The 12,712-nt window shown below is 37.7% G+C and overlaps 1 protein-coding gene across 4 annotated transcripts in view; it reads left to right on the top strand.

Annotated features, from left to right (window-relative positions):
- MID1 (midline 1) overlaps nt 1-12,712 on the top strand; it is a 174,724-nt gene that overhangs the window by 119,340 nt on the left and 42,672 nt on the right. For all 4 annotated transcript variants that reach the window (XM_064646589.1, XM_064646590.1, XM_064646588.1 and 1 more), the window contains one exon: nt 11,918-12,013. In XM_064646589.1, the coding sequence (XP_064502659.1) occupies nt 11,918-12,013 (96 nt within the window). The remainder of the gene's footprint in view (nt 1-11,917; nt 12,014-12,712) is intronic.

The following is a 12,712-nucleotide window of genomic DNA, read 5'->3' as shown; positions in this document are numbered from 1 at the left end:
GTTATGTACACTATCTGTCCAATTGCATCTTGAAGACCCCCAGTGTTGAGGACTGTCCCATGTTCCTGGGGAGGCTCTTATATGAAATGATAGTTCCCACTGTAAAAAATATCTTTCTTACATTGAGGTGAAATGTCTCAGTGCAACTTGTACCCATTGCTCTTTATCTTCTCCATGTGACTGCTTGTGAAGAGACACTATGCTTTGCAGGCGCCCTTTAAGTACAGGGATACTGTGATGAGGCTCCCTGAGTCTTCAGTTCTCCAGGGAGAAGGGATCTAACTCTTCAGTCAATGAAAAGAAAAAAGGATTTTAAAGAGCTAAATAGTCATGGGGTGTTTTAAAAGCTGCCCTTGTATGAAGTCAGGACTCAATAAGTATAGTGTAACCTCAGAATGCCATTGTTGACCATGCACAAAAATAGCAGAGAATACTCAGTGGTCTCTCTCTACACCACTTGCACATTGCATAACTCATTTTTTTCATATTACAGAGCATGTATGAGTACCTATGTAAATGCATGCTTGTTTGTGTATGTTTTGTATGGCTAAAGAGAAGGTATTTCTCACAAAGTCTTTAGGCCCAGCTCTCAGAAACATTGGATGTAGAAAATTCAGACCCCAAGTAATGTACTGGATAAATCAAGTCCTTGTCTTTTCTCCAAAGAAAACTTTGCCTGAGATCAAAATCTAACTGAATTAATTGAAGGCCTCAAATTAAGACTTCCATGTTCTTTAAAGTTTTTTATCTTTCCAAAGTGCCATGAAAAACATACTTATATAACCAGCATTGTCTTATGTTTTCAGCAGAATAAGTTTGCTAGCCTTGATAGTAGGAAAACTTCAAAGGCTGTCATAAATCAAATTAATAATTTGTCTGGAGGAAGTCCGTATAAATTGATCCCATTATGTAAATGTGTCAAATGAAATGTTAAGATCTCTCCTTCTCTTTCTTCAGGAATAATTGGATTTGCACATCTATCTAAATTGCTGGTCTTTTCACCAAAATGTGAGGTCATTTATTTTTCATTACCTGAATGCCTGTCATATTAAATGGCTAAAGAAAAGTAGGCAAAGCTATATGGGAGGGTTCAGGCAGGCTGATTCTACGTTTTGCTACTGTTAGCTCACATGATGTGAAGACGATCAGCAGACCATGTAAGATGAGCTTGGTTCTGCATCCTTAGTTTAGATATGCTGGACTAAATAAGATGAAAGAATCTAAAATTCTTTGTAAATCATTTGAAGATCATATAATCACAGAATATGCTGAGTTGGAAGGGACCTGCAAGGATCATCGAGGCCAACTCCTGACCCTGTGTAGGACATCTCAAGAGTCACACCATGTGCCTGAGAGCATTGTCCAAACACTTCTTGAACTCTGTCAGGCTTGGTGCTGTGACCACTTCCTAAGGGTGCCTGTTCCAGCACCCAGCCACCCTCTGGGTGAAGAACCTTTTTCTAATATCCAACCTAAACCTCCCCTGACACAATTTCAGACCATTCCCTCAGTCCTATCGATGGTCACCACAGAGTAACCAGAGATCAGTGCCTGCACCTTCTCTTCCCCTCCCTAGGAAGCTGTAGACTTCAATGCAGTCTCCCCTCAGCCTTCTCTTCTCGAGGTTGAACAAACCAAGTGCCCTCAGCTGCTCCTCATGTGGCTTCTCCTCAAGACCCATCACTATCTTCGTTACCCTCCTTTGGACACTCTCCAATAGCTTAATGTCTTCCTTATATGGCTGTGCCCAAAACTGCACACAATATTCAAGGTGAGGCTGCCCCAGTGCAGAGCAGAGTGGGACAATCCCCTCCCTCGACTGGCTGCTGATGCTTTGCCTGATGCCCCCCAGGACACAGTTGGCCCTTCTGGCTGCCGGGACACTGCTGACTCATATTCAACTTGCTGTCGACCATGACCCCCAGGTCCCTTTCTGCAGCACTCTGGTCCAGCCTCTTGTTCCCTGGTCTATGCACCCAACCAGGGATAGATAAGCACATGCTTGAACAGTGTGAGTTTAAAATCTTACAGGTGCACATATCTGGACTTCTATTTGCACTTTTTTCCAAAAAACATCCTTTGATTTCATACGATGTGATCTATCATCTTGCAAACTACAGTAGAATTTTTATATTTTAATGTGTATTTTAAATGTCTTGTGAGACCAGAATTCTGTGATGGTACTAGGAATATTTTGTCACAATCCACTGATTCTTAACTGACAGAAGTTTTACCCCAGTTTTACCTTTCAAACTGTGTGTAATCAGAAACAAAAAAACTAGAAAATAATGTTTAATATATATGGAATCTCAACTAGTGATGATCTCAACTATGGATGAAGTGATTTGAGTTATGTTTATTGTTTGGCATGCTACAAGTGATTTATGATCATAGGAACATAGTAAAAATAAATTACAAAAGTGCTTGCAATCATGCTTTTCTGAGCTAAAATTCACTAAGAAGTATTCTCATGCAATTGTTCATACTCACATGAACAATTCATCAGTTCATACTAATTGACTAGTTCCTCATGTTCATGGCTAGGCTTCGCGAACGAAGATTTGGGAAGGGCTCTACCCACGTGTGTTGCAAGCGTGTTGATTAGTTCATATCAGTAAAATAAAATATATCTGTGATCATCTGCAGTGTTGAAATAAGTGAAATACCCAAGTGTGCCATGACTTCTACATGGGACGTTTGCTTTTGCTTGTTGGTTTTTTCAATTATTGCAAATACATTGTCGAGGGCTGTTAAAAAATAAGTCATTGAATTGACTATTGCATTTTAGTCTTTGTGAATGTGTACTGCAGAAGGGACTGAAAAATAGTGTTTTAGCAGGGGAAGGATAGAAGTTATTTCTATCCAGTGCTCCTCTGGCTGTAGCATGCATCCCTCACTCCCTGAGCATTTCCTTGAGCATCCAAGTTACTTTCAGACCTTCCTCACAGAAACTCTTGGCACCATGCACTGCGAGCAAAGCAACAGCCAGCAACTGAGTCCAACTCAGGTTCATAAAATCTAGCAGGAAGTGAGGGGTGCATTGTAGCAGCAGCTGGACAGATCACAGCATGAGTAGAAAAAAAAGGGGCAAATTATGAACACATTTTGTAAATAAGAGTAGTGAGAGAGATTAGGATGTCTGAGAACAGTCGGATACACTGCTGAGGTAAGAGAAGGAAAAGCTGTTAGTGTTTTACATTAAATGGGAGAGGATGGTACTTCTGACTGATGACTGTCTTCTTGGTATGCTTTTCTTTCATTTATCAGTTGCAAAATACAAGGCAAAAATGAAGTCCTGTACTAGTCATGGTTCATTTTCCAGTGTATCAGTATTTAAAGAATACTCAGACCTTTTAGTTTTCCAGCTAAAATTTGTGGAGGGGTTGTTGCTCTTTTGGTTTGGGTTTTGTCTTTTTTTAGGTTTGGCTTGGTTTCTTTTTTTTGTTGTTAGTTAGTGAATTTGAAATCTTGAGTTGATCTCTGGTAAAATATTGGCAGGTCAGAACAGAAACTTCACCTGACTATGAGAGAAATATGAAATAAAATCTGCTTCCAAATCATGATCTGTACCTTGCAATTTATACTCACTATTTAAAGTTCAGCTCACAACCATCACATTGTTTTAATAAGTCCCTAAGTATGTAATTATACTAAGATTATTTAACATTTTCTGGTTTTTCCATAGGAACCTATAAAGTCAAAGGTTTAAATATAATACCAGCTCTGTAGATGGAATCTGAGTCAAGGATGATTATTTTAGTAACTCCTTAATGTGAGATCTGATCCTTGGTCAAAAGTTTTGTATAGGAAAATACTGATAAATTATATTATCAGGCCAGGTTGACAAGTATTTTAGATGAATGTTTAAGCCTTCTTTTCCAAAAAGTACTTAAACTTGTATCTAGACTTGAAGACTGTGGAGAAGTCAAGTTCCCCTACCAAACTTATTTCAGGGCATTTACTCAATCTAGTAGATGGTTTTAGTTTACTGAAAAGGAAATAGAGCAAATGAGGAGAAGAAAACACAGGGAGATTCCCACTTCTGCCCAGACCAAGCTCTAACCATGGGCAGCAAGACAGTGAGCATGTGACAGAATGAACACTAAACTGGACAGATGCCAACTTTTTTAAGATGAGTAACCTCTCCCAGCTGGAGCCTTTTCACTGCAAAGAAAAGGCAGAGCCACCAATGACTTCAGTGATGCAAAACCAGAGCACTCCAGAGTGGAAGAATTAGCTCATGGTGTACTTATCGGCAAAATTTTGGAGAGTTTATAAACATAAAAAACAACTCCCCATAAAACACAATTTTAAGTGGTGCTTGGTTTAGTATAATTCACCCTATGTCAGAATTGGGTTTTCTGGTTGACTAGTGGTTGACACTTGCTTCATGAACCATGCCATTTGACAGTGGGATTGGCATTTTCTGAAAAAGTTGCTGTTCTCTGGCTTCACTTGGGCTTACTGATGGTGCCTGTATGGCTCCTAATACACCACCAGGGCAACAGCTGCGAATATACTGTGCTCACAGATGCACCTGTTTCCTCCCTATAGCGGAACTGCACAGGAGATGGACTCATAGCTTCATTCTCTGGATGGACAATTAATACCCTCAGGAGAGCAAGCTGTAGAGGTCTGTTTGCTATGCTGAGAAACATAAATACAGATGGGTGCAGCCGCCCTCAAGTGTCAGCTTTATTACAAGCCAGCAGAAAGAGCTGAATTAGGTTTGTGGCAGCTCCACCAGTCTGTTACCTTATACAGACCAAATCACCATGTTGACCTTCTCTACTCCTTACCTATCTAGCTGTCCTTTCTAACCTGCCAGTTTTGCATAATACTGAATTGTTTTTACACATACCTGCTTAGATAAGATAGAATTTTTCAACCGCAAAATGCAGTAACATGTATTGACTGATTAAAACCAGATTTTTTTCCACAATAAAACCTCTTAAATAAATACAAGCTTTCAAAAATGTTTAGGCAGACATCTGTAGAAACCAGGACTTCAGTAACACTGCATAAATTGTGGTTCTTTAGATAGTCTTTTTGCTTTCTTTTCATATAGATGTCTGTCATTAGCTTTGTGAAAAACTTAAAATTTCAGTTTTTGGAATGAATACTTCCCAGATCTTGCTTGTGCAAGATTACACTATGCATCTCATGAGCAGGAGCTCATGTTGAATTCCTGGTTTTAAGTACATTCCATGTCCTGGGAGGTTGGAATTAGATGTAGGATGCTGCAGAACAGCTGTGCAATAGTTCAAGTTCTCCTTAACCCCCTTCATTGCACTGGATTAGCCCACGTGGAAAAGCAGGAGCTTATAAACCCTCTAACTGTCCACAATAAGTCTTTAATGACATGCTTTAAATGCAAGGTGTTTGGTATTTGTTATGTTCCTTTAACACTTCAGCTTCCAGTTTGACTCCTTCATTGAAGGAAAAAAAAATCTAATATATTGTGGCCTCAAATATATCTACACTTTTGTAAACCTTTATTAACTCACATATCAGTCCAAGATACATTTTTGCTTTTAATTTGCTCAGATGCTAAACCTATTCTTTCTTGATCCTAGATTCCTGATTAATATTCTGGTCCTTCTTTGATTAATTAAAAATAGGACTGAAAAAAACCCCCATATCCCAGCCAAGTTAACATTTGGATATCTTCTAATAGGTTAATTGAAATGGGAATCTCTAAAAAAAAGCTTGTCCTATATAGTCAGTTTTGTCACTTCCTAAACTGGAACAATGTTCTTAACATTTGAATGCCTGTTTAAAAGAAAATGTTATTTTAATTTCATTTTTGTATGTCCTTCCATTACAATAAGGAAAATAACTAAGCAATGTAAGTTTCATTGGCCTGTGTTCTTGGTAACCACAGTCCCTATTATGGGCAGAATAGTTTTTAAGAATATATATTGTTTCTTTCTGAAGCCTTACAGTACACATCAGTGGAAAACTTTTGCTATAGTGTACCATATGTATATTTCTTGTCCTATTCTTTTTCCTCAAAGGCCCCAGTTATGAAATTTCTCTTGTGCTCCAAGGAAGAGAGAAGAACAGTGAAGGAAGTCTAAAAGACTAATGAGTATAGTTAAATCAAAGGGCAGAGCTGTGGCTGCAAGTGGCAAGGACCATTGGTGTATTTGAGGACGTGGCTTTCCAGAGACATAAGAGTGCAATTGGAGGTTTTTCCTAGAATATTGCCTTCTCAGATTTTATGTGGTCAAGAATTTGAAATGCTTGGATTTCCTTTAGTTTCCACAATGCCCTGTATTAAATAGAGGTTAATAAAAAATTAAGTGACATTCCTATGAAATATAAAAATAGACACAACTTAGTTCACACCACTGAAGTCATAGTGGCTTCAAATGCAGATATTTTCATTGCGCTTTTAATAAAAATAGTCCTGGACAGTTACTTAACAATGTAGTATCTCATGGGTCTTTCCTTGTGATATACTACAATCACTTGAGATAAATATCTTAGTCCCCAGGAGTGTATTAACACTGTTGATAGCTGTTATTTCTTTACACATAGAAATATGGAGCGCAGTTGTCAAGCTCTGTACATTTGAGACTTGAGGTCAATCATTCCTATTAACTGCGAATGTTACCATTCCCTGGCTGGAGAAATACATGCATTTCAATCACATGTATCCTGCAGAAGAGTAGTCACCTATTTCAGGAAAATTACATAGAATAAAAATTAGCTCAAGTTTTTCCATGTGAATGTGACATGTCCATTTAAATAAAGAACACCAAAGAAAACTTAAACTCACATACACCCAAAACCGGGCTGAAAACCATAATTGATATTTTGGTAGTTATTCCAGATTTGATTGGCAACTTTTTTAATAGATAAGACACAAGTCCTGGGGGCAACAGGACTAGTTTGTGGGGTATGTCACCACGACGAGGTGGAAACGTAACTGGAGCACAGGCAAGCATAATGCCTTCAAGCTAGGAGGAAAAATAGTCTCAGTGAAGATGTGGTTGAATGGACTGTGTTAGTGACAGGGCGTATATTTATGATCTCTAGCCAGCCTGCATATACTAAAGACTGATCTGCCATGTCAACACCACTCTGGTTACCTTGCTAGCTTGAGTAAGTTAGGATGTAATCACATTTCTGCTTTACAGTGTTTTATTTCTCATCTCTGTTTTACTGCAGTGTAACTGTGTGGCTTTTGTTTATAAACTTTAACCAACTCGACTGGAAAATACATAAGCTCTGTTTAAATTTGACCATTTGTAAAGAGGTGATGGAAGGGTGGCTGTGGTTCTCAAGAAACCTATATTATTACTAAATTTAATTTCCAGTGTGCAAAGTTGTTTTCTTCTTTAAACCAGGAGGTAGTCACAAAATATGCCTTACACCGGTCAGTTTTACACCAGGATCAAGGAAACGCAAACTGCAGTCAGTGTTTGCTGCTGAAAGGCTTTGATCATGATGGATTCAATGTAAGTGGTGATCAAGGCTGTTGTTACATATACTATCCTACAGTGTGTGTGTCTTAGCATATGCTGCAGTTTCAGTAGACCAGTTCTCACATCTTTCCAGTAAGCAGTGAGCCAAAAATTCAAATGAATACTTATATTTACCAATGGCAGGAACAATAATATTTTAATTAGAAAAATACAGTTGCTTTATTTCAAATGGAATTTAAAATCTCAGTGTAGCTGATAGCTATGTTTTATTTTGTGGCCTTTTGAATAGAGAGTTTTATGGAGCAGAAAAATGCTTCTGAGAAGATGATCTCGGGGATGTTATTGTTTTATCTGCTGTGATGTAAGGCAGGAGCACACAACTCAGCATTTTTCTTCTTTAGAATCTTACATTAATTTATTTTGACAGTATTTCCAATCCATATAGTAGCTTAGGACTATCTGTTTGTGCTACCTTCCAATTTTAGACAAGCGATGCTTTGCGTGAGACTGTTAATTTGGCAAAGGGCATGGGTTCACATTTGGTTTTCATAGACTGATAGATTTAAAGGCCAGAAGAGACCACTATGATCATCTAGTCTGACCTCCCACTTCAATCAGGGCACAAGCCTCACGCAATCATTACTGCAACATGATCATCATTTGAGTGTGAGCTAGACAGCCGCTTAAAAATGTGATCAGTCCTGAGTTGCCTTCCTCTAATTTTTGGCATTAATTTTTCCAACTTAAACTCTAGTCCCTGGATCATATCATTTTATAGGCATGCAGAGTCAAAATGAAACACTATCCTTAACTGTCTTTTTCAATTACATGTCTGTGATTTCATCTACTCAGATTCCCAAGATTATAGGAATATTTATATTGTATAGTTGTCAGACCATGCTAAATGGACAGTAAGCATTCTTTTCACTTTACACTGGATGTTGTAAAAACAGTTTCAAAGCACGCATGGAATGTCAAGATCCTGGGCTAGTTCTGCATTGGTAAGTCAGGAAGCATTCAGCCTTGCTTTTGCTTTTTGAGAGCAGTTTGCCTCTACTGAGTTAACATGCATGAAGCCTGTCCACAGAGCAAGTGTACAGCAACTATGGTGCTTCTTTAAATAAAAATAACCCTAGTGTTTCTAGATCAGTTTTTAATAGACAGATAACAATGAAAATTAGCAACTGACAAAAAAAAAAGATAAGGAGAGGCAGGTGCAAATGTTTAAGAAATTACAATTTACCTAGAACATTTCCAGAAATACAATTGTAATTTGGTTCACTTCACCTAACAGAACAGTAGTAGAAGGTTAGGTGGGAAGAAGGAAGATATTTTGAATAAGATTATTCACATGTATTTTCACATGTACTCATCATAATGTGAGAGCACACTTTCTTCAGACTTAAAACCTGGTTACAATTCACTCTCTCAGGAATTCTGGTCTACATCAACTGGATCAATTTTCCAAGATGGCCAGAGCTCCAAATCTAGCATTGTGGTTTTGCGCAACCAAGGAAGTTCCAGGTGCAGATGTGAAATGAGGTTGCAGCATTTTAGAAACTCTGTGAGCAAACTTCTGCTTCTGAAATTTAAAATGTTCAGGCTTTTTCTGGGTTCCCCTATGTAGAGTAAAGACAGAGGGCAGAGCTCAAATTCTGCTTCTGGTACCTACTGTCATGTGGTAGCCAAAGTGGTACCATGGTCTGTATAGGAATAAAATAGGGGAAAGTACTGGAGGAAGATACTGACAAGAGAAAATCTGCATAAACATACTGCAAGAATTGATCATGTTTAATGACCTTAAAGACTTTCAAGTCAGGCCACTTTTAAGAGCTGACATTCAGTACTGGCCTAGTGAAACTGGAAAGATTAATTAAGTTCAGTAAGCAACACCAGGTTCTTGTTATCTTGTAAAGCATTAATATAAACTGTTCTTAACAGAAGTTTAACAAAATTCTGATCATTCTTGACTTAAAAAAACCCAATCCCTTGCATGGAAACAAAATTCCATTTGTTCCAGATTAAAAATTACAAAGTTCAAGGAGCTAGAGCATGGGAACTCCAGTCTTTCTAAGGCTATTCACTTATTATAGTTATCTTCCATTTTCATAGTCAGAAAATGCAGAGGATATCAAGAGACTGTGTGAAGCCATAATAATATATATGGGTTTATGTTTATATTCAGTGGATAGGAAATTTATTCTAAGATTTTGTTCTTTATCCAGGATATGTATTCAGGAATATAGATTATTATATCCAGGATCTGAAAATATCATGAATATAATAATCTGTATATAATCTATGGGTCAATACTGAGCAAAATACTGAATTTTCAGGTATTAATGGCCTTAGTTGAAGATCACTGACTTTCAGTTATCTAAAATCACTGCAATGTTCCATAACTGTACAAAATTAATATATAATATTAAGAAGTTATATAAATAAAATTTCAAGACTATTTGCACATTTGGATCATCTTAAGGAACTGTTTTTTAAAGACAAGTTATCTGATACCGTAACTATATATGGTATTTTGACTTTGCATGAGTCTCAGCCCTACAAAGGGACATCTGACAGCACAGCAAACATGCCTTTGCAATTAAGATTGTTCACAGTACAGCTTATGGAAATCTAAGATACAGCTCAAACAGTTCAGAAGGATGCCTATTCTTGTTACTCTTTGTTTTAATGGGCTATAAAATAAATGTAGTGTAAAAGGTATTTTTACAGCCAGTGATACACAATATGCATAACTGTGCTGGGAAGAAAATGCCAACATTATGTGTTTCAAACAGCCACCACCCTTCTCGGAAGGGTCATATATGTAAAGCCATCAAAATCTTGTTCTTTCCTTAATGGAACAGAACTGACTGCTTCTCTAGTGCTTACGGTATCAGCCCTGGTAAATGCCAAAATACATATGATTCAGCAGTGAAATATTGCCATCTTCATTTGTTTGTAGCCATATGCAAGAAGGAGTAAGGAAACTGCACAGCTGCAGAAAGGGAGGGCAAGGAACAAAGTGTTTTAAAAGATCATGAAATTGGCAGGGAGTAACAGCACAAGAAAAAACACACACACACTAAATGCACTAAATGCATGTATGGAGGTGGTCGTTGTGGGGAGGATGATAGAAGTCAGATGAGTTACTGGTAGCTGCAGGCACTGAAATGATAGAATAGATACATAGGAGGGAAAGTAGTAGTATGAAGAAAAGAAACCCATTAATAAAAGATGAAGAGGGTTGAAATGAATGAAGGCTCTGCAGAGACACTACAGCCCTTCTTGGGAGGAAAACACGGGCCCACTTCTGGTATTCTTGTTCAATACTTCCTAGATGCCAGGGACTGCTTGGAGGACAAAGTACACTTAAAAGTCAGAGACTGTCAGCTTGTCAGGAATACTAAGCAAGTGACTAGTCTCACACACTTATATAGGTGAATAAGAAACAGCTTGTCATGCTAGAAGTCTCCAGTTATGTCAAAAACACAGACCTTTCCATGCCCATGTGCTTCCAGAAGCTGAAATTTCATGTAAAACAGCAGTTATCTCAGGATGTGTAGTAAAAAGTGAATAGTTAGTAGCTGCAAGTTCCAGGATGCACAGTAAAGTCCTGGTCCCAAGGCAGCCAGACCAGGGCGTGGGTCACAGCCATCACAGACCTGCTCCTCACATGCCTGGGTTTCCTTTCTGTAGGAGGCTGAAACATTAGTTGCTAGATCTCAATCTCATGTGCAACTGCAGAGAGCCAGGATGCAGCTTCAGGTCCGTTAACTGGAAAGTTCTCTTTCTCCCATGGCTGAAGATATTTATGGCAGCCATAATCAGTTGATAAAACCAGACACAAGCCACAAGTTCCCTCTAAAGAACAGTTAGTGAAAGCACAATCTGTGAGCAGATACTTCATTCTTCTGTGTAGAAAGGAAGCTTTTCTTTAGAATTATTGATTAAAAAACATAACTGCTGAACTAGGGGATTAAATCAATTATATCGACCCCCTACAGTACTGCAAATCCCAAGAAAAAAGTGCTGACCTGTCTACTGGTCCTTATAAGTACAGTTCCAAAGGGGCATGTGCTCAGAGACCTCAGTTAGCAGCTGGCTTTTAAATTCATATGTTAGACTGAGAGCAGGAAATAAGGAGTCAAAAATGTTCTCAGTCAAAATAAGCCACTTCTTTTGGGGAAATGTTTAACTTTTCCTGGTCTTCTCCTTACTTGTTTTTTTTTTCCTCCTGACTAAAACTAATTGCTTAATCTAGTTTTTAGTGGGTCCTTGGAAAGTCTGTTTTCTAGCACTCATTCTTATCTTGAACTTTTCTTCTCTCTTGTCTCACATAGACAAAACATTTAATCTAATCACACATATAATGTTATATACCAAAATGAGTGTCTCATGTTCATACCTGTATAATTAGATTTTTCAAATATTTACCTAAACATTAAATTCTTTGAAATGCTAATGTGTTCCTTTTTTTTTAACAGCAAAATTTGGAGAGTAACCTCACCAACCTTATTAAGAGGAATACAGAGCTGGAAACTCTTCTGGCAAAACTCATTCAGACCTGTCAGCATGTAGAAGTAAGTACTGAACTCTGTTTGAAATAGTTATAAACCTAATTACATTCACTCCTAGTATTCAGGAGCAAAAGTTTAAACAAAAGCAAACAAACAAACAAACCACAAAAAACTAAAACAAAGAAGTGCAGAACTGAATTAAAACAGTGGCAAATTGACTTGAAGCTTTTTCACTGATAAATGGTATTATCAACACAGATGACCTCCTTTACATTCCTTCCTGTTCTGTTTTTATTATGGTATGTTAATATGGTCTCCACCACTACTACACTTGAGCACATCACCTATTATCTGTAACATGTTTATTTTTTTGGGTCCTTTGTGATTCATAGTAATATTTACAGGAAGAAAATTAAGGCAAAGAAATAGGAACACACAGATCCACAACTACATTTAGATTTCTATTAGCCACTGTTTTGTTGTTTTGTTTTTTTTAAAATCAGAATTAATTGTATAAGTACATATATGGCATCAGAAGTCATACAGGAAATATATTTATCTTCCAGAGAAGACAGGTGCTTACAGGCCTTTGAGTTCCTTCACTTATATATTCCACTCTGAGTATCACAGAAAATCTTCAGTATGCAGAGATCTGAACCTATATTTCCCAGATATATGGGGGATTTTCTAGATGTCCCTATGGACATAATAATTCAGCCATGGGAGTGGACACAGGAAGAGAAGAGTGTCCAAAACAGGTTC

This window comes from Pseudopipra pipra, chromosome 2 (genome assembly GCF_036250125.1).
Source record: "Pseudopipra pipra isolate bDixPip1 chromosome 2, bDixPip1.hap1, whole genome shotgun sequence".
Taxonomy (NCBI): Eukaryota; Metazoa; Chordata; class Aves; order Passeriformes; family Pipridae; genus Pseudopipra; species Pseudopipra pipra.
This window is presented reverse-complemented; position numbering and strand designations above follow the sequence as displayed.